General features: G+C 41.2%; 1 protein-coding gene across 6 annotated transcripts in view; it reads right to left on the bottom strand.

Moving 5' to 3' along the window:
* The window catches only part of atp8a1 (ATPase phospholipid transporting 8A1), a 108,121-nt gene that overhangs the window by 9,895 nt on the left and 75,568 nt on the right, over positions 1–22,658 (bottom strand). For all 6 annotated transcript variants that reach the window (XM_008295098.1, XM_008295114.1, XM_008295081.1 and 3 more), the window contains 7 exons: positions 22,316–22,426; positions 15,883–15,957; positions 14,386–14,508; positions 9,800–9,878; positions 8,582–8,643; positions 8,267–8,323; positions 7,781–7,888 (listed from right to left, as the gene is read on the bottom strand). In XM_008295098.1, the coding sequence (XP_008293320.1) occupies positions 7,781–7,888; positions 8,267–8,323; positions 8,582–8,643; positions 9,800–9,878; positions 14,386–14,508; positions 15,883–15,957; positions 22,316–22,426 (615 nt within the window). The remainder of the gene's footprint in view (positions 1–7,780; positions 7,889–8,266; positions 8,324–8,581; positions 8,644–9,799; positions 9,879–14,385; positions 14,509–15,882; positions 15,958–22,315; positions 22,427–22,658) is intronic.

The raw sequence follows: 22,658 nt of genomic DNA on the forward strand, positions 1-22,658 counted from the left end.
GTTTGAGCCCATCAATTTGACGTCAAAGTCTCAAAATCCAAACAACAAATGTTTGTCTTCAGGCATCTGGACAGATTCCATGACTACAAGTGGGGCCAGCAGTGTTGGTGGATGCTAGCGATGTCTCATACCAGGGGGCCCCTGGGAGCTGGACGGGGTGAGAGAGGTCCAGGGAGCGGGGCTGTATTTTTAGGACAAACTAATAAACTTGTCTGGCTGGACAGACAGTAGTGTCCGCTGGCATGGAGGGGTGTGTTTTGACAGGCCATGACCCCCTCATGGCCACACACCCACACACAGACAGACTAGACGCAGGACCAGACAGACAGAAGCAATCATACACGCACATGTGCACACGCAAAATGCACACGCTGCTGTGAGATGTATGTTGGAGTATTTGTGCTTTTCCCAAATTAGGTGAAAGCATGGTGGTCAGAGACCTGTGTTTTTGTCCTCGTAGCCTAAAAGGTGTCTCACGGAGTTTTCTTGAAAACTGTGTTTGCATCCTTGAGGTGTAATACACAACTTAAAAACTCAAAACCTGCATTGCCCTGCCTACTTCTTTCCTAAAATTTGCTGGAGCATTGCTATATATGTTGGCGAAAAACCGTCACCTGTAGATCACTAGAAGAGACTGAAGTTTTGTCATTAGTTCTTCTAATCCACAGGTTACCTTTAACCCTCCAAACTCCAAGCATCTTCTGGTGTTTGTTGCTCCTGTCACATTTTTATTTACAACAGGTCAATTTTCAGCTCAGTTCAAGGACCCGTGAACTAAAAATCTGAAATTACTATCTGTTTTTACAGTTTGTCACGATGATAAATCGTGTAGTTTTGTAAGTCATACATTCTTCAAGATTTGTATCTCAAACCCTCGGGCAAGTTTTAGGATTTAGAGGGTTAGTACTTTGAACATATGTTGCTTGTCAAACCCCTTTCCCTCTAGATTTACTGTCACCAAAGCAAAATTCCGAACAGAAATCTAAAGAAAAGAAGAAAAAAAAAAAAGAAGTTGAGTTTCTGACTGGAAGTGAAGTCACTCAATTCCTGAACATTCTGGATGGAGAAGTTCTCGTGGGCAAAGAGCTGAACACCCATCTGCCCCAGTAAAGCAGCTGAGTGGCCAACACACTAGATTTTGGTTGGACGTTGCAGTTTGAAGGTATCTACGTGGCATTTAGAGGAAGGAGTTCCTGGGAAAAAAAACATTCATGTACAGCCAATCTACCCTGCTTAAAAATACGAAACATCAAAGATACATCTTTATTAAAAGACATAAATCCTTGAAGTCTGGAGGAAAACTTCAGAGGAATACTGTTACCAGACCTACAAACTGAAGTGTTGAAGGCTTCCTTTTCCAGGAAGACTTGATCAGCGGAATCTGGCACCTGGCTGATCATGCCTAAGAAAGCCCATAGTCTCAGCAGCTTGAATTATGCTAATGTCGCCCATTGTGATGGTAAATGTGAGCTGAGGTTATCCACTACTTCACTATTCACCCCGCAGGCCCTCAGTACACTTTAGATTCAGCAAATCAGAGTATGAAAAGCCAACTTCATAACACTTTACCAGCAGTACGACATCTCAGAGATGCTAATATTCACACTGGCCTTCTGATTACACAGAGCTCCTTTGTTTAACGCTTTCTTATTCGGTAGAGGTGAAGGGTTAAACTAAGTTGCATCCTGTCTCAGACGTCAACCTGATTTATCCATGTGAACCAGACAGCACTAACGGCAGAGATTGGTTTCAAGAAAGGGATGCAAAATTAAAGATGAAACTATACATTTAACCAAATGGGGCTCTAACCCTCAACAGCCTTTCTTGTGCAAACACAACGTTAAAGCTTGTTATGGAGAAGCAGCGACCAAACACGGCACAGCACAGAAGACTCTGACGGCTGAAAAATGACCAAGAAAGCTAATAAAAAAGAGCAAACAGGCAGCCTGGCTGAGACAAGACAAATCCGCAAATTCCACAAATGTCATTAGCGGAGACGAATCAGCTAATAACCACTACAAAGAAGGTCAATTTAGAAAACAAACAACGACTTTCTCAGTTGGATTTTTCTCCCACTCTGTGCTCTCTGTGTGTCGTCTAACAAAGACAGCAAGACGTCCACTAGAAAAACAGAGAAAAAAAACTCTTTACATAAACACTTAAAACTCAGCAGTCTCACCGACGACTACGCACAAATGATTTACAGTGTGTGCACAGCGAATTAAAACTGTTCTCTAAACCTATACTGTGCACTCAAGTCTGCTTTGACACTAACATTGAGTTGTGGGTTTATTTATCAGTATCAAAGAGAGGAAAAAAAGAACAACACTTCTCAAACCACGGACTCATGAGTCTTGAAGGACTGTAAAGACGCAGCCACAGTGATGAAAAAGGGTCAATTAGAGTTTACAGTTCATGTTTCCAAGTTGAACAGTTAGAAGGATTTCAGATACTAGTTGCAGGACAGGAAGAAAACCAGAAAACTTTTTCTCCTGCAAAAACTTTGCTCTGTCGTTCTGACAATCATACTGATAACCTCCAGACTGATCAACAGCTCCGTTCCACAAACTGTCAGAATGCTGAACTGCTGATCCAGACGTGCAAACACGTCTTTATTTAATTGCTTTTAGTTACTGGATCCTGAAGAAAGGCTCTCTCGTCATGTTTGTGCTACTATTGTATGAACAGCAAAGTGACACTGCCTGCTAAAGTGAAACAAGGACAAAAAGGGGAAATACACTGCTTGATAGATTACATTAAAAGATTTACAAACCCGATAGCTCAGGGGAAAAAACCTATCACTGACAGCTTTTTGCTGTTTTGGGGAATTTTGGCAACTAACTCTCCAATCTCAAATTTCCTTTTAGCCATGTTGCAAGACACAACAAACAACTTAAACTGACAGCTAAAGAAGACAGATGACGGATAACACAAGTTTCTCGGGGTCGGTTTTCTAACTACTGACGTGAGCTGATACGAGTGACATCCTGGCAGGTAAAACACACAAAATCACACATACACACAAAAAAACATTACACTTTGGAGAATTGTCAACAATAATGGAGTAAAGCATGCAAAGTCACTGGTACTATCCTTTAGGAAGAGCAAAGTCAAAGAATAAGTTGTTGACAAATGTATGCCTTAATGACAATAACTGCACAACTTGATGACCACGTACAATTTGGAAAATCCATCCATGCTTGTGTTTTTTAATCTGCTTTTTTTGGGTAAACAACTGTGTTTCACTTATTTATGAAAAATACTTCATTTATCCCAGAAGGGAAATTCAACCTTGTAAAAGCTCACTTTCTCTCTCTTTTTTTTTTTTTTAAATCAATATAACATATATCCCACACAACAACAACAATAATCATTCAGTCAGTCAACCATCAGTCAGTCAGATTTGTTGATATTTATTGATATCACTCAAGTTTCCCTGAGATTTTCCTAACATATAAAGACCTAATGTAGGTATTTTGAAAAACTTTTCTTGAACTTTTTTTTGTTTTTTTTATATTTTTTTTGTACAAAGATGGTTGATTCATTATGAAAGCTTGTGCCACAGTTACAAAGTAAAGCAGGAGAAATGAACTGAAGAGGACTGAAGGATATATTTTGAAAAGAGACCGAGCATGATAATTGTTCCTGTTTTGTCAGAAGACTTTCTAATGACAAACTGTTACCTACAACTACACTGAAGTGAAACTGGATAAAGATTAATAGCTAAGTTGATCTGTTTGTCTAAAAAAGTGTTTTCATTCCTGTTAATCCCATAAACTTCTCACAGACTGGCACTGACAGCCCGGAGTGTATTCCTGGCACACTAGGCATTAACAAACCACTCGGTAAAGTGTTTTCTTTCTGAGAAAATGTTTCTTATCGCTGAGCAGAAACTGTGGAAGAATCTGATGCGCACTTGTCGAGTGTAAAATCCATGTGTTGATGACAAGTACTTGAGTCTGACAGAGGGAGAGGTGCTTTGCTGCAGCTTGCAGCAGAAACTGGAAAATAGCAAAGGTGTGTGTGAAAAGTGCGGCGAGAGACGGGATAAAGTGTACTGGAGACAGTTGTGTTGATAGCAGCGGCAAGTCAGCAGACAGCAGGTCAGTGTGACAAAGTGTACATGAGACATCTCCTGAGGTGAAGCTAAGCCGCTTAGTGTGGCAGATTACACTGCCTGAACAGAATAATCTGACGCTCTCTTTTGATATTTGTGTCAGACTTTTGTGGGGTGAAAACAGGATGAGATATGTGGTTTGGGATCTAGCCAGTCTTGGAGTACCTGCGAAATGCAGAATAGTCGCTTCAGTGTGTGTTGTGGATGGATCCTGCACCTGTCTTGTCAATCGTCCAAAGAATATTTTGCCTGACATTGATGAATGCGTTCACATGAAGCCGAGCGCTGCTTTACGTCTTTTGCTAAAGGCAGTGAGCCGGGTAGTGAGTGAGAGCAGAAACAGGAGGAGAAGGGAGTTCTGGTGTCTGTTATGCTGTGGGCCCTCAGGCACTTTTTCAGCTGGCAGAGGTGGGGTGGGGTGAACAAAAAGAGAACAGACGAAAAAAGCTGAGAGAGTAAAAGAAAATAGATGGAAGGACGGGGAGTAGAAATATTTTTTTGAAGCTTCACGTACGCAGTGGGGAGCCCGTGGTGAAATATGTGGGGCTGCATCAGGGTGGAGAATAATCCTGCTCTTCAGAGGCTACAAGGTCTTGGAAGTGGAGATTGTGTCTCTGATGGCTTCTCAGGTTTCAGAGAGATGTGTCCCTGTTTGATGATGTACTGGCATCCCTGAGTTAGGCCTGGGCATAGAGTTACCAACTACCCACAGGACACCATTACTGTCTTCAGTCAAGTGCTGTAGGGCATGGATGAAAGCATCAGGCTTCACAGAGAGGGGATAGGATGAAGCTACAATACCTATCTCCTCTGTGTGTGTGTGTGTGTGTTTGTGTGTGTGTGTGTGTGTGTGTGTGTGTGTGTGTGCGTGTGCGTGTGCGCGCATGTGTGTAACTAAGTGAACAAGAACAAAACAATCAGCATTTCTGTGCATGTGTAGCTAGTTATGTTATGGTGTCATGCACATACATGTACTCAGCCCACATGGACTTATGGGATGCCAAAAGTAATGTTGAAGTGCTGAAGCGTCTGTCAGACAAGATAATGGCACACAATTACATTGTAATCTGCCACAAAAATCTTCCCCAAGCATAATCATCTAGCCAGCACAACTAATCAGAAATGAAGGACATTTGACTAAAAATTGCAGCCCCTAAAGGGAGAGCTCGAGATTTTGGGAAACATTAGTCATTTTCTGGCAAAGAGTTTGATGAGAAGATTGATACCACTCTCATGTCTCTATGGCAAATATGAAGCTACAACCAGCCACTGGTTCATTTAGGCTGGAAACGGGGGAAAACGCTATCGTGGCTCGGTCCAAAGGTAACAAAACGTGCACCTCAAAAACTCACAGATTAACATGTTATATATCAATTGTTAAATTTGTATGAACATAAAGTGTAACGACATTTTGCAAACATAACATGGACCAGCTGACAGAACCTCCCGGAGCCTCTAATGGTTGCCTGGCAAATAAGTAATCCAGCACATAAGCCTTTGTAAAAGAGAGGTGTTGGTTTTACAGTTCAGATCGAGCACCGATTAAACAAACAAAGACATGTTGTGTTAATAAGTGAGCTTTAGAATAACTGTTAGTTGAATTCTGTTACTGGAGAATAAAATCACAGGATTAAAGTCCCTCACCGGTCATTAATTTGACCCAAAAATCAGTGTATCAAAAGTACATATTTAGAGGGTCTTTTTACCATGAAAACAACGTCTCCTCCAGAATGTATGGATGAAGTCCCTGCCTCTCTCCCCACTCACCGACAACTCTACTCAAACACTGTAAAACTACTCTATGCTACTCAATAGAAAGTGGTAACACTGGAGCCATTTAGTCACAGATATTAGAGCTGGAAACTACTTCTAAAGAATAATAATGATGCAGAAAGCCCCACCCTGCAAGCTGACTGGCTTGGTTTCTTAAGTTTGTGACATAACATACACAAGAAACCCTCTATGTTTTTAACATGGTTATTGGTACACTGCAGCTTCAAGGCAGGAACGCTCAGCCACAACGTCCACTTCTTGTTTAGGTCATGATTTGTCTTCTAGCATATAAAAAAAACAAAACAACTATATGGACATTTCAATAGGGTATGGAAAGAATTTCTTCCAGAATTATTGAAGTTTTCTGTTATCTGGTCTTAGCAAACTTGATTTTCCAAAGAGGGCGTCTTTATGTTAAACTAAACCAACTGTTTGGTGCTGTCGCACTAAATTTTACAGCCTGGTCCGAGAGTGGCATCAATCTTTTCATCCAACTACCAACCAGAAATGGAAATCAGTTTATTTTGCAAAAAGTTAAACTTAATTGACTTCATCATATTAAGAAATGATGCCTTTTGTCTATAGACTATGACTTTTAGTTAAATTCTGCTTCCTATAAGGCTCTACACTTCAGTTGTTTTTTTAATGAGTCAATACGTTCCTTTATCAAGGAGGACCTGTTATATAACAATCTGTACCAAGTATCATGGTAACCTGTTTTGAAAAATGAAAAAATATCATAAATCATCCAAAATAAAAATGTTACTTCCCTAATCCAGGAATGTCCATTCAAAATGTCTCATTTAAAGACCCTTCTTGTGAGCTGAAGGCAACTCTCTCACTTCTATGTTTGATGTTTCTCTTCCACTGGTGTGAACTCCACCAACAATCGAACAGCACAGTATTAAACTGTGTTACAGTGTACACTTTACCAACTACACAAATGCCAGACGCATTATTTGAAACATGGCACACACAAGAGTTATAGAGCTCCAGTTCAGTAGGAAAGCCCGGATCTTTCCATACTTGTGACTAGTGAGACAAGAAACACTTTCAGAGGGGATTTTGTTTGTGTTTAACGGTTATTTTCCCTTGTCGGAGGCATTAATACTCATTATAAAGTGATCAGTTTGCACAACATCCTGACAAAGACAATATTTACTGTAAGGGATGGGTTATTTTCCTCTGCTGCAGGCTGTGTAATGCCAGCTCTTTTCTTTGAATAGCTTCCTACTGTGTTTCTGTTCTCTAAAGACAAAAACGACAAAGCCTCCTCCCTGGAATGCATTAGGAAATGTCACCTGTTTAATAGGTTCCCATTGACCACCTGTGGTGACCCAGAGAGACCTAAGTTGCATACACATGTAAATAACAACTGCTAAAAAGGAAAAAAGTAAACAACACTTCAGAGGCCTATTTTTTCTTTTTTTTTTCTTTTTTTTTTAAAGTAATGAATTTTAAAGGCCATTTTAAACTCAATTTTTGATCCTGGTGAAAGTTGGGTAGATTTATAAGACATCAGTCACCCTCATCGCTCTTAGCTTTGCTTCCTGACTGCTTCACTGTTTCAGTGTCACCTGTGGATACTCAGAGCTGAGGGAGGAAAGCGTAACACAAACACCGGGAAAATTGGCCCAATTTAGTCATTATGCAACACAAGCCAGAGGTCTGACAGTTTACACTCCTCTGGCTCGACTTACAAAGACCTGTGTCAAGTTTAACTCTGAATTTTCCCACCAGAATTTCCCTGAAGAAAATGAATAATAAGGTGATACTGATCTGTCTGAAATAGATGATTATATTAGCAATTTTGTTTTAGTACTGCAAGGAAGGTGTTGTTGTGAGAGAGCGTAAGCATGAGTACAAATACATGCTAGAATGTGTGTTTACCTCGCCTGACATGTCGGGTGCCAGAGGGATGAGGGGCCACAAGGAGGAATAGATAATGAAAAACACCACCCACAGGCCGATGCTTCCCCAGATGGCGATGTGACTGAACTGGTAGAGGAGAATCAGAGGACAGGAAAGTAACAGCAAAAGTTTAGGCTTTGTATTAGTATAGATTTGAGCATTGCCAGAATTTGTTTATTGACACTGTATTTGGGCTAACCTTTTTAGAAAGTTTACTATCTGGTTTGTTGTCACGTTTTGTAATTTGGACTGTAAACTTAACATAAAGAGTCATCCGTTTACCTGAAGGATTTACCATACGTATCATTTCACTGGGTTTACAGTTAAAAGCCCATTGAGAACAAACCATAAAGAGATTTGGAGATAAGAAGAAGATGTAAAATATGTCACAAGTATCAGGGGCCACATAAAATAGAGGAATTGAAAAGAGATAAGAGAACCCAAGCAAGAGAGGGTTCAACTTACCATGGTCCAGGATGAAGTTTCAAGGCCGGCTTTAAGGCAAACTGTGATGACCACAAACTGTGGAGACACAAATCACAATATCACTGAACCAAGAATGTCCCTATCCAATGCTAAAACTGGTCATGGGAAGTGCTTCATAAGTATCTGAAATTACATTGAGACTATATTTCATATAGTGTATCAACAGGCAAAATGAAAAGGCGCAAGAAAAGGAAGTACAACTAATGTTTATTCACTGAAATTGGAGAACACTTGGCTCACACACCTGTCTTTAACACAGCAGAAACTGCCTGTCAAGAAGATTGGTGCACTTACTGTGTAAACCATGTTGCCTAAGAGGAGATAGTCTGGAGTTCTTCCATTGCCAAAAACTGTATCTGTGAAGGGAATCAACAATAAAGGCTTTTAGGGCCAATGCTGTCTTTCTTCAGCTCTCAAGGTTTCACACAGCACACATAGGATATTACGTTAAGTACATCACAGTGTGAACTTTGTTGTAAAGCTCTTGCAGTGGAACAGGGAACTTAAAGTGAAAACCACACTCAAAAAGCTGCTTCCATTGCTGTCCTTTGAGAGAGGCTGGAATGTTAATTCTGTCTTTCACAACTATTAAGAAACAGTGTTTGTATGAAAATCCATCCAAGCAGAATTGGTGTGCATTAATCATGGTCAGAAATTAAATGTTCTGGCTAATTTGTTGATGAAAGACAAAGAACAGAATTGTTTTTCTGAGAAAATTGATAATTATTCTGGCGTTGCAAAGGAATCCAACGCTTTTCTATAAACTTCCTCACTTAATAAGATTGAAATAAACTGTGAGTCACGCAGACATATTGCTTCCAAATGCCCAAGACGGTTTGAGCTGGGGCTGTGGCTGAAATATCAACAGTGTGCGACTGCCAGTAACAAAAAAGAAAGAGAGGCTCCCTTTCCCTTTACTTCCGGCTGGTCACATGTCTTGTGTGCGCTGAGGCTTTGCTGACAGCCTGTCAGTCAGAGTGAAGGGGCTTGGCGCCTTTGTTTGGAGAGCAGGCCCAAGCTTGTGTGGTCCTTAGCTCTGGCCAGCCAAGACTTACCGGCTCAAAGATCCCTATTCTCTCTGCACACACACACAGAAACCTTGCATCGTAATGTGCACAAACATGCACAAATGACCTTCTATGGATCAATAAAGTTATTGTGAAGTACATTTATTTTCAAACACAAAAACACTGTTGGGATTTTTTATTTTTAATTTTTTTAAACATAGTTTCGGGCATTGAACAATCATCTGGAAAACGGGTATCTGAGCGATTTATGAAAAATTAATTGAGTGTTAATAACTGCATGCAAAAGCACTTTAGCAGTCTTTGCTGCAAACGTGACCACTTGTTAATGCATGTCGCTCAGACCGGAGCGCACACATGTTTGCAATTCATGACTGGACGGCTGAAGAGAGAACTAATTAAGACAAAGTATGTGTGTTTGACTGTCCTCTCTCTTTATCCACCAAGTCCGCCGAGAGCCGCGGAGGAGTCTCTGGGAGCTACTTACCATGCTGGAAAGCTTTAAGGGGGAACCAGAAGAGGATGACGGAGTGGAAGAGGCCGTTCAGACAATGGGCCCAGAAGACCTGCAAAAAAAGAGGCAAGAGGGATGGAGGGGAAGGAGGTAAGAGGAGGAGGAGGAGAGGGTAGGGAGGGTTTGGAGGAGGCAGGAGATTCCAATAAGAGAGAGGGAGAGAGGGAGACAGAGAGAGAGAGAGAGAGAGAGAGAAAGCATGAGAAAAGGGTGTGGGGAGCTCCAGCTTTCCAAGTGACCCCTGACCTGGGCCCTTTGTGCCAGCCCAGCGCTAGGCTAAGTGGCGGTTTTGTCGGGGCCTCCTTGCTCAATGGCCACCCCGCTGACAGACACGTTGTATATCCTCTGTGTGTGTTATGGGGGAGAGAGAGGCTGCTGAGTGTGTGTACGAACAGTGAAAGGCAAGTGGACAATACCAGTGTACAGGTTTTAACTTGTAGTTTTTTTTTTTAACCTCAGCTGCGGATAAATTTAAAAAGTAGCGAGCATAAGAAACTAATACATGTACTCACCTCGACAATAAGAACATTATACAGCATCAATATATGTGCCGCCAGCGTGAGGGTTTCCTCTCATTACATTTCATGAGGCTTTGGTCCTTTCATGTGAGAATTTTAACTGGTGTAGTAATAAATGACAGGAGAGTTTAAACAAGCAAGAATCAGTCTAGAAACACACACAGGGAGACTGACAGGCCTGACGGAGATTAAACTGTTTTCATGGTAATTATTAAGGGCCTGGAAAATCGTGGTGTGGACCGCAGTCTGCGTGTGTGTCTGTCTATGCAAGCATGCAGACTTTGGATGAGTCGTTTAAATCAATATTCCCACTTCAAAACCACCTTGTTTCAAATTTACATTATGCAACGCCAGAGCCAAACAAAACACTCATGGGCGATGTAGCATGAAACAGCCGTGAAATCTATTCTGCCAAAAAAACGCTCCACGTTCATGCCTCCTTTTCCTCCCCCTGTGCTGACCCAGACGTTGGTGTTAATTCTAAGATGAGAATTCATCAAACCTGGAGAGTAACCGGCAGCTGGAGGAGAAGGTAAAATAAAAACTGAGAACGCCTCACATTTTAATCTCTGGCTTCTTTTCTTTTTTTTCTTTTTTTTTTAAATCACTGCTTCTTGGCAGATGACAAGCTAGAGGCTCACTTTCTTAAAAAACTGCCTTTTCAACAACTTCAGCAAACCTGTCGGCAGAACATTAAACATGACTTATTCGAGGCAAATTGGACACCCTGAAAACTGAAAATTTATGCAGATTTCAGTCATTGTAGAACAAATATTAGCTCTACTTCAGGTCGTATTGTTATTCCAAATATTCTGCCAGGAAAGGGTGTGAAAAAGAGAGAAAAGCAGAGGAAGGCAGAATAGGGTACGGCAAAGGGAAAAAGTCCCAAAAGTTCTAATTTGTACTATGAGCCTTTATAATACACCTTGGCCTCAGTGGCACGACCTCCTCACCTTTCCTATCAACTAAACAAAGTCCTATAGCAGCCGCCCCCCTACCCCGGATTACCTCACCCTCCCACTGTGTACACGAAACCCAATACACTGAGTGAAGGGTGGCCAAAAGTAAACCCCCACGCCTCCATCCCCGTGGTCAAATGTGTATTAAATTATCACTAATGTTACAATCACATGTTTATGCCAATTAGCCTCCCACTGACAGGCTCAGCTCTCCATCAGCCTCCTCCTCAACTATCCCATCCCAAACACTGCAGGGGTGCAAAGCAGCCCCAGTTTCCTCTCTACAGTAATGAATGCTAATGAAATCAATAAATGTTCATAATCATTTGTCACAGTGGGATCCTCCCTTTCACCCCTCCTGCCACCCAACTCTCTTTCCCTTGTTTCCCAGCAAGTTGCTAGGGATCCCCGCCGAATGAATGCTCAGTCTGTCCTGTAAAGATTCGGCCCTTTGTGAAGGTCCTAATTGCCAAAAAAAAAAAAAGCGCATGAAAGCCAGTAATTAATATTGAGCCAAATATTTCCAGAGCTGCCCAGTCCTTCCTGCTTCTGCAAGCAAGTGAGGTAAGGAGGGGAAAAAAAAAAAAAAAAAGAGTAGAAGAGAGGGAAAGGTGCTGCATAAGAGGTGACAGTTGCTGGTAAACTGCCGCAATTACTGAGTCTACATAAAGGGGAGCGCAGTTTATTGGGGTGGCCTAAGTGTCCGGAATATGTATTTAAAAGTGAATGGGCAACATAGCAGAAGCCACGCCTTGAGCTTCTAACACCCTCAGTCTCTCCCTTCTCGCACCTCAACACAAACAGCTTTAATTCACAAAGACAGTATCTGTTGTGTACAAAAGAGCCAGGCGTGCAGAAAGACAGGCTTCGAGGGGCCAAATTCCTGCTGGATTTTCTCGCCTCGCCTCGGGCCAGCTGCAAGGAAAATATCTCGGGAAAAGAGTGGACAAGCCAGCAAAAACAACCTGCTGACCTGGCCGAGTCATCATTTATGGGCCTTGGAAAACGTGGCCCAAACAAAATTGAGGTTCATTTGCTTCTAAACTATCAGACGCATATTTTTGTGATCCGTCTCTGGCCTGAATAGCTTATTGAAGTCTTCAAAAAAAGTTAAAAGAAGGGAAAATCCACCCTATTGCAGGATTCATACAAATCGTTGGACAACTACATCAGAAGATGTGTTGTCATGTACCTCTAATCTACAGTAGAGTTCATAATAAACAAAATAAAGATGATGTCTGAGGCAAAACCTTCGAAAACTCTACAAACAACATAAGGCATTGATTTAGAGTTAAACATCTGTTTTTCTACAAAACGGTCTTACATTTCTTCTCATTCATTAAGTGGATTTGCATATTTACCTGCTGATCCACAGTATGCTAATTAATCCACTTTAACATGACAATCTTAAATTGTTTTCTTCTTTTCTCATTAATAGCTCTGGGAGATACGTCCTCTTCTGTTTACAATTATTAAAAACAGTGTGAGAATTAATGATTATAATAGAAAATAATTAGGGTTTTTTTGTATAAAATGCCAAAAATAAATAAATAACAGTGAAAAAACATATCTCATTACTTCCCACATCTGAGTGTGACGCTTTTAAATGTGTTGCATTTTAAACAGTTGAAAAAGAAAAGCATCAAAGACAAAACTAGAGAATTACTTTAAAGATTATTTGGTTTGAAATAGATCCCCACTAAATGTGTGTTTCTGAGGGTCAGAATTTTTTGAAGACTGTTGTTCAGAAGGAATTTGGAGTAATTTGCATTCACTCTTCAACAAACTTCTGTCCCTTTTAACAGAAGTGAGGAGTTCTTGGTTAGTAAAAGTGGCTAAATTGAACGTCACTGGATACAAGCTCCTGTGTGTGTTAAATGAGATCTGATAGCCTTGCTCTGAGAACAAACAACTGCCTCACTTAAACAAATTGCATAATTTTCCGCAACAAATGCCGTCACACAATGACAGCACACTCTCTATTCCAATTCTTTCTGCTGCTTCCCCCCTCCAACCTATCTGACCTTCCCTGCCCCTGACCACCATGGCCAATCCGCCTTTAATCCACCTCCATGTGGTGCTAACCAGGTCACCACGCCTGTGAGGAGGGTCTGGGAGTCTGTGGCTCAGCATGGAGAAAGGAGGAGACAACTTTATTACCAGTGGGGGAAAGCTAACGGACAGCCCCCACGACCAGACAGAATAGGTCAAGCCGGGCCAAGCAAGGCTATGGCCGGAGAGCCAGTAGCTACAGCTGCCAGGTCAGTGACACGGGAGATGCCTCGGTCCATCACAGCAACACAACAGGAACGTCTCCCATCATTAAGGTGATGTTAATTGGCTGTAAAAGCTGGAACGTCTTACCTTTTTTATGTTTTTGGCAGAGCATATAATAATTTCTCAACTTGTGATGATACAGTACAACTATACTAAATTTGTGAGTGTTGTGTGTCACACAAAGCAAGCTGACTTATTAAAAATTTGCCAACATGGTATTTACTGATCCTCTACTGTTGGTAGTCATCTTCCAGAAGTGATACAGCATTTAAATAGTAAATTAAACCCTAGCAACATAATAACTTCTAGAAAATAAGTTGGGGAAACTAAGTACTACTTCCTGACAACCCAGGTTTGAAGTGAACTATGGTGCAATATTTCATTATACTGAGAGAAACTGGATAACTTGCAGTAAAGGATTTATGGTGTGTAGCAGAAAAACAGGACAATCAGGAAAATAAGTTAAAAAAAAAAAGAAAAAAAAAGAAAGTAAACGATAGAAGGGAGTTTTTTCTTTCCACTGTCACCAAAGTGCTTATTCACACAGAATTGTTGGATTTGTTGGGTTTCTCTTTAATATAATATTATGAGTTTATACAGTAATATTGTCTTTTCCTTACTATGTAAAGTTCTCTTAGATTACTTGTTTCATGAATTATTAATATAAAAATGAAACTAAATTGAACTGAATTGATAACAGCACAAACTGCTGCACCACAAACATTAAAATGAGGGCGATAAAAAAAGTAATCTGATAGTATTTAAATCTGATTCTGTGCCATTAACACTGTTAAAATGTACCTACCTTGGTATTAAAACCCATTGCATTCTGGGAGGTTTTGTAGAGTTCAGGATACTTCAGCATATTTTCTTTCCTGCAGGAGCGCTCAAAGATTCCCAGAGTGAGCGGAGGCAAAGCAGTGAAGATCTACATTTAAACAAAGCACAAAAACAACATCAACCTGAGTTGAATACAGAATGATTTTAAGTTCCGTTGAGAAGATTTCCATTTAAACATCTGACTTTGAACCTAATACGTAATCGTTCAAACTAATGGTATTCCCTGTCTTCATCATTCCCATCACCTCCATATATTAAACTTGTAAAAGAATCTGCTTCCCTCTGTTCTCCACTTGCTCCACTCTTAGGTTTACATCATTGAAGATCACTGACCTTAAAACCCTTTGGGATTTCTTATTTTGATTTGTCATGCTTCAAGTCCGTTCATATGCAAAACCCATCTCCAGTGAACATCTGCGACGTTCTTGACTAAGAAGCAGGTATTTAAGTCTGGCCAAAGTGTAATTTCTTAGTGGTGTTGTAATGTTCTGTATAGCAGCTGCTGACAGACGAGTGATGGTATTGTGTGGCTGGGGGGGCTCAGTGGGTCAGTTGGTGAAACTTCCCTGCAGGCCCATCTGGAGAGGGAGTGTGCAGGCCTCCGTCTGCAGCACCAGCAGGCCACAGGACATGCTCCACTGGACTCCTTTCTTATTCAGAGCCAAGCCGAGGAAGATCTCCATTGAGGGGCGGATTCAGCCCACTGCCTCCAACAGACTCCCACTGAGCGGAGGAATTCCCAGAGTTTTTTGGATAAAGTAAAAGACTGAACCCTCTTCCCACCCCTAATACAGTACTGGTTCTAAGGGTTTATTATGAAATAATGCAAGAGGCAGGGCTGGGGAAATGTCCTCTTCACTTGACAGTTTTTCCCTCCCATAAATTACTTCCATTTGAGGCCGATCAGCACCTCAAATGTATCGGGAGCGCAGGGAAATTTCACTTCACACTTCTCTCATGCATTTTTGCTGACTGAATTGAGTTTGTTTTATTGAACAGTTTAAAGTTACATTTCAAGTCAGTGTGGTCTTAACAGCATGGAATTAAAGATCAGACTACAGATGCACATTTTTTCCTTCTACTTAATTCATGACAGATATGAAATATGAGTTCATTAGGAGTGGCCCTACTATAGTGCCCTGTGGGACTCCCTGCATCAGTAGTCAGCTCACTTGCTGCTCCAGTCTTCCTATTCTTTTATCATTTATACATAGCTGCTCTGAGTAACTATACTCTTTGGGGCAAGCAAAGCTGTTGTTCTTTCAAATTCATTACATAGTTTAGGGCACAGAGGGAATATGGACTTGACAACAGGTCATAAATAAAGGAAAAATTGTTCAGGATGTTGATGACATAATCATGCAATAAAGGGATCCGTTTGGAAGCACAACAGCAAGTCAGTACTGTGTCAAAGAGAGGACAGAAGTAGAGGAGTAAAGTGGGCATTTTTTTTTACACTCACCACATTGTACAAGCCAATGCACCAGCGTTCAAACAGAATTTGACCAGAGAAGCCATTGACGAATGCAAACCAGATCTAAGAAAGACAAAAATTACAAAGAAAATGTCAGAACAGCCAAATAAGAACAGAAAGCAATGTACTTACAGATTTATAATATAGTTTGTATTGAGGAGTTAATTATTTTCATTGGCAAACCATGATCACAAATATGCTCTCACGTCTAAAATACCTGCATTCCCCTCTTCCAGTCATTTTATTCTGTAAGGCACTTGAACATGAATTTGATACAGGAGTCTTTCTAATTGCCCTGTCAGTACATGCTTTCCATTAGATATAGTGGGGGTAAGAGGTTACCATTGTTAAGATTCGAGACAGGCTCAGTATGTCTACAGACTAACAATCCATTTTTCTGTCACACTACATTCTTCACCGTCTTATGACAACAGAGAGCTCAGATTGAGACTGCAGGATCTATCGTTTACGTAAAAAGAACAGATCAAAGGGAGAACAGCTCCTGCTGATGTATCATTAAAATAAGTGCAAGGTTGATGCATTTTGCAACACAGTTTGTTTCAGGAGTAGAACAGGGAAGTAAAATATTTCCTTTAACTAATGTGGTTTAGTGTGGAGTGCTGAGCTGTGATCAACGTGTTATTAGTCTAACTCAGCTAAATCTCAAACTGAGGAAAGGCAGATGGGCTAAAACAGGCCAAATGAGGAAAAATGAGTGACACTGGGAAAGCAAAGACCTCCAGATGCCACCTCCACGACGCAAATTGTCCGCTGGATTCATCACAGGATTACCTCCAAACATATATCTTAATACTGTTTCCCTATCCAACGACATGTGGGTGACAGATGAGGCTAGTTGTAGAGCCAGAGTAGGTCTGTGAGACTGAATGATGGAGACTTTGATATACTGTGTCAGGAAAGGGAGACAGAGGTAATGTAAACCATCTGCTGGGTGGAAACGAGTCTTATCACCGTATCTTTGTCATACTTATCAGAACTTAAATGAATGTCTGAGATCAAGACAGAAGCCAGGTATTCTAAATAAAATATTCTAACATGCAAGTGAAGCGAAAGATACAATCTGGTCGGAAAAAATGGCGCATGAATGAATTTTTAGTCGCTGTAAAGCAGATCCATCGGACACATCCTGAAGTAAAACTGACTGCACAACCTGAAAATTGTTTACGTACTGTGAATCAAAAAATCGCACCTCGCTGTGTTACAATTTGACACTTTGTGGTCCAGGACGGGCTCTTGCTCATGCCAAAACTGTCAAGGGAACATCAGGGGTGCTGTGTTTTGGCCATGGCCAACCAAGCATTTCCTCGCTTCATTTAACTTCATTATGAAGGCATGAACTGCTACAAATTCTCAGATTGGGACAAAGCCTGTTTGAGGGCCCCACCCGCCGCTGCCACTGTCTACACGACCAATACCAATCTGCCACTGGTGCTGCCCATTTAATCGTGTAAGCATATGCATGAAAACAAATGTCACCCACCCAGCCACCCCTGTTCGTTCCTTCCATGGGTAGTTTGGGAGGGGTAGACGAAGCCTGTGCTTATGTGTGAGCCCCGAGATTCTGCCCCCGACCCCTCCCTCCTCTGCTACACCCACCCATCACAGATTCCACCCTCGACTCCATCAGGTGCACTCTACCATGATGTTGTTTCTTTATATGAAGGGGCCTGGTTTTAAACGCATCTAGTGTGTCCTGTTTGAATCTGGGACCAAGCAGTTCTGAATCCAAAAGGCATACAGTACATCTTCTGGCAACACAACAATAGTCTTAGGTGTTTTTGGTCTTGGCTTGTCGAGAAATAAATTCAGATGCCGTTGCTATGGGTTATGTGTAGATGAAGCCCAAGCCATGAGGCAGGTTCAACCATTAGCGTGGCTCAAGCAATGGTAACGAGAGGCTAGCGGGTAGGTCAAACTGCTGAATTAATTACAGCTCCGCTCAATGAGTAGCTCTGGGCTGATATATTGTTGTGCTAAGTTAAAAAAGGCTCCTATTCATAGCATGTGGTAACTGCTTCTGTGTGAGTGTTTTGGCCTGGTCCTCGGGGTCCCAATAGCTTCTCTCTTTTTCTCACTCTTTCTGTCTCTTGAGGGACAGATGCATTGATTTGCTCATTAGGGGAAGTACCAGGCAGGATTTTTCGTCCCCTTTTCTTCTCCTCATTGAGTGCCACTCAGCGGAGGGGTGTGGCTGGCCTCTCTCCCCCAATGCACATCATGAAAAACAGTGATGGAAGGAAGCGGGAGCTGGAGAAAAAAAAAAGGGAGGATTGGGCAGCAGCTAGCCGATAAGGCGACTTGCATATTCATCAGCAAATGAAAAATAATTGAATCCAAGGCTTCTCTGCAGCTCTGCAGAGTTGTCTAGAAGTGGCTGGGGGGTTGAGGGAGTCTGACATTTGTCCCCAACAATGAGAGTCCTGATACTCTTAAGCTTAGCAGAATTTCCAATAGAATTCATTCACAAAGCAAGCAAAGAATAAAGAGGGACGTAAAGAAAAAGCTGATAAATATGCTGGAAATATGTGGAGCTACAAACAGAAGCTGCCTTACAATGCCAGGCATGGCCTCTGTGGATTAATTCTGTGCTACTGGTTGGCAGGCTTTGCTCTGCTACTCTCTGACTACACTGAGCTCCACTGAATGCAGCTTTCATGTAATTGCCTCATAAATGCCACTTGTCCATCAGCCCCCTCTGTAGCACCCTGGCAATGTGTCAATCAAACCTGAGTGGCCAGCTGGATCGTCCATTTGAATTGAGTTGCTATGGCTTTCTTTAGAAAGGTCTCTTAACGTTAATGCGCCTGGATTCAACCCTTTTCACTCCTATTCTCTACTCAGGGGTGTAATTTGTTACAAAATCGAGGCTATGAATTATGCCTGAAGTTCATTAAGTTACGAGGCACATTGTTTAAGAAATATTTGAATAATTATGGCTGCCGTTTTCAATCAAACACAAAGTCATGCCTCGAGCGTGACTACACTTGAACCGCTCAGGAACTGATTAGGAAAAGAAATGCCAACTACAATCAACAAGATCAGAAAAGCCAAAAGAAAGGCTGTGAAGCAGTTCCACCTGTCAGCCAATCATCCACTGAGTGACAGCCTTACATTCTTGCCCACAATTAACCCTCAGTGAGTCGCAGAAAATCCTGAATTGTTCCAAGAGCTTCAGACTAAAGTTGCGCTCACATTCACGTCTGCCACAATAGCCCAAGAATCCTTCACCCTCCTACTCTATGTCTCTTATAAGACCCAGAGGAAAGAGAGGGAGATGAAAAGAGGCTTAAACACAGAGTCTCCCAGCCCTGGCATTCAAATTGTAGCTCACACTGTACAGGACAATGGTGCTGCGAACAAAAAGTTAAAATTCCCGTCAACATCCCCGATTCTCTCCTTGCAAGGTAGGCCGAGAGTCGAAAAGAAAAACATGTGAGCTCAAAAGTAAACCTATTAGTGCAACAAATGCAGCTTTTACTCATACCCCGGGGTTGCTGGTGTGTTAGATGTCAGGGTCTAACAAAACAGGGACATTTGAAATACTGAAGCAGCCAAACAGTGAAGAAATGTCCCATTATCTACTTCAGACCCCTGAAGGAGTGTAGCATGGGGGGAGGGGACTTGTGTTTTCAGAGGGCGACAAAAGGTGTGCTGGAAAGAAGCTCGCCCTGCAGACAGAACTATAGATGTTATGTTCCAGTTGTTGGAAAAGACCTTTGAAAAGGGACCTGGTATGTTTCAAAGTGGAGCTGGAGCTGCATGCACAAAAAAACGGATGTGGAGAAGAATTTGGCCCAGGTTTTGATGTGTTTGTGAGCTCTACCATTATGCAGGGACATTTAGAATTCTAATGAAGGGCAGAGAAATAAGTACATCAGACGTTATGCCCCCTCCTTTGAACTTGACGAGTGAGGTAAACACTGCAAGGTTGGAAACATGGTTCAAAACACAGACAGACAAAGAAAATTCAATTTTCAGGCACAGAAGAAATGTCAAACGTAATGGTTTTTGCCAACAGAAAATTACATTTGCTGAAATTGAACTTGGATATGCAACTAGCAGTTACCTTATCTGGAAAAGGGCAACGTAATCGAACAGTTGCAATAATTTAATAACTGCAGTTACAGCCTGGTAGGAGACCAACTACCCTCTTTTTTTCTTCAGGTCCCAATAAGCCAGGAGCAGACATGCTGGAATGTTAAACGTAGTCTACTGATTTTTCATGGCACATAAACTAGAATGAGGATGAAAAATGGGATCACAGGTCAAGTATCATAGAAAGAGGATGAACAAAAGAGAAGTTTAAAGTGCTCATATTTCCATCACAGGTTATGTGGTGATGATATTTTAAAAACATGTAGCTGATCTTGGCCAGGGAGCACCCTCCTAATTGTCCCCTTTTCATGAGCAAAAACAGTGGAAAAGTGTAAATCATCCCCCCCGGACAACAGAAGTGTAGCGAGCTGGAGGGACCATTCATTTAACAGCACAAACATTGTCTTTTTCCATTCTTCTCCCTTCTTCCCTGATGCTGTGGGGTTTTTTTTTCTATTTAAGTCCTCACTTGTCTTGTTTATATTTAATTTATGCCGTGTGGTGTAGCCAAAGACACTCAGCGTGAGTGATGAAGTTCCCACCTAATTAATTATCCGACTACCTAAGCACCAGAGAAATGCACTGGCATTTCATTTGCAATTAACAGCACATTTTATGACCATATGGCTCCAAATTCGAAAGGTAAAAAGAATAAATACACTATCGTACTGTCTCTCTATTAAACCCTCCTGGTGTGTAGTGTGGAGCAAAGTGTCATCAAACATTCAGCAGTTTCTGATTTAGACTTTTTGAGTTGATGCAAAGTTACTGTCATCAGACAAGTGCATGGCCTATAGATCAAAACATCTGAGCACTGCCAGTGATACAGCTGCTGCTGATAGGAAGCACTTAACCTGTCTGGTCACTCTTGGTTTTAGCTCTGAACCTACAATCTGCACAGGGGTCTGGTATCTGTCACATGCCATCAAACCCACCGCACACCAACTGACTCATGCTGGGAGAAACAGAGATAAAACGTATAACCCTTATTCTCAGACATGCAGGGAGAGCATGCAGGGAGAGCAAGGGTTGAGTGTCTGTAAACAATATCGGTATAATAAAAAGTTAATAATTCCAGGGTGGAGTAAAAGGTCAAGATTATTATTGTCTTGTCATTCAATCTTATTTTCAACATCAGAATGAAGTTACACTTTTAACATGTTACATAAACCCTCATGAATATATGCTTTGTTAAACTGTTTTTTAGCAAACAAAAGAAAGGCTTTCAATGAAATTGAAAAAGTAAGATATATGATATGAGACTATTATCACATATTGATGCTGATACAAAGTTATAACAATATTATTAGTCAAGACACCATTTTTGTGTATAGCAAAAACAACAGTCACTGTGTCAACGTGTTTTCCAATAGAAAAGACTATGATTGGTGTTACGACTTAAACTATCAAGTTTAGATATTGGGATTAATTTAACTTTGGTAATTTACATATTAGCGGTTAAAACCCCACATAAATGATCAAAAACATTACTTTACTTACTATACCACTATACAATACCAACTATAATACATATTAAGGCTGAGACCTTACAGTGTTATTACTTAACCCTAACCTACTGTAATAACATACGACTCTATGACATATTAAATTAAGGTACTTAATTTAACTGATACAGCATTTGTAATTATGGAGAGTAGCCTGACAAATTTAGAAAGTTTTGACACTACAAGCACATACATGACAATCCTTCAAATGCAAAGACACCCTGGATCCTCTATGAGCAAGCTTTGTTTTAATAATATGTCATTACCTGCTTGGACATAATCACTGTACATGTATCCGTTAGCATTTTTAGTGTTATAACCATATTTATCTGTAACTTCTGTCAGCACAATGGTAAAAGTGAATGTCCTGTAATTGTAGGGAATAAGTAGAAATGGGTTGGATCTCTCGTGGGGTGGTTGTACCTCACACTTATTCCGATGAACTTCCTGGATTAACATTCTGGGAAACCCCAATAAAGTGAGGACTTCCTAAAGGCAGGATTCCTGTTAATTACATATAGATTTCTCTTCATTACTGAGTGTATATGCCTGTGAGTGGACCCGTTTGTTTGTGTATGTTCAGCTATGTCAAAACTCAAACCAATCACCCAAAAGCTGCACAAACTGGCCCATAACATGAGGACCCCGTCAACAGACATACAGACATGGAAATTCTAATAAAGATTTTTTTTTCCTTTACATAGTATTTGTGTCATTTGGGGAAAGAATGTCAAAGCTCTGCATTCATATCTGGTTCGTTGGGTGACTTTTAGTCTGGAGAGCTACAGTGTGGGACTTACCTCGATGATGTAGAGAACAATATTCTTGTAGAAGCAGTAGAGGATACACTTGGCTACACGGTTGTAATTCCAGGCTCCATGGACGAGCAGCAGATTCTTTAGGTATTTGAACTGTGTGGGAGGGAAGTAAATGGAGGAAAACGACAAGATGAATGAACAGCACAAGTCTGTGTACAGTAGACTCTCTAATGGCTCCTCATAATCAGAGATCAGCGCTGGAACACTAAAGCAGTTACAGGAACTTCAAGATTAAAGAAAGTCTTTTGTCATTCCCCAGCAGAGGGCTAAAGGACTGATGAGGCATTGTGGTCAAAGCTCTCACTAACACATTCCAGAAATGTCT

This window comes from Stegastes partitus, unplaced genomic scaffold, assembly GCF_000690725.1.
Source record: "Stegastes partitus isolate 25-593 unplaced genomic scaffold, Stegastes_partitus-1.0.2 Scaffold22, whole genome shotgun sequence".
Taxonomy (NCBI): Eukaryota; Metazoa; Chordata; class Actinopteri; family Pomacentridae; genus Stegastes; species Stegastes partitus.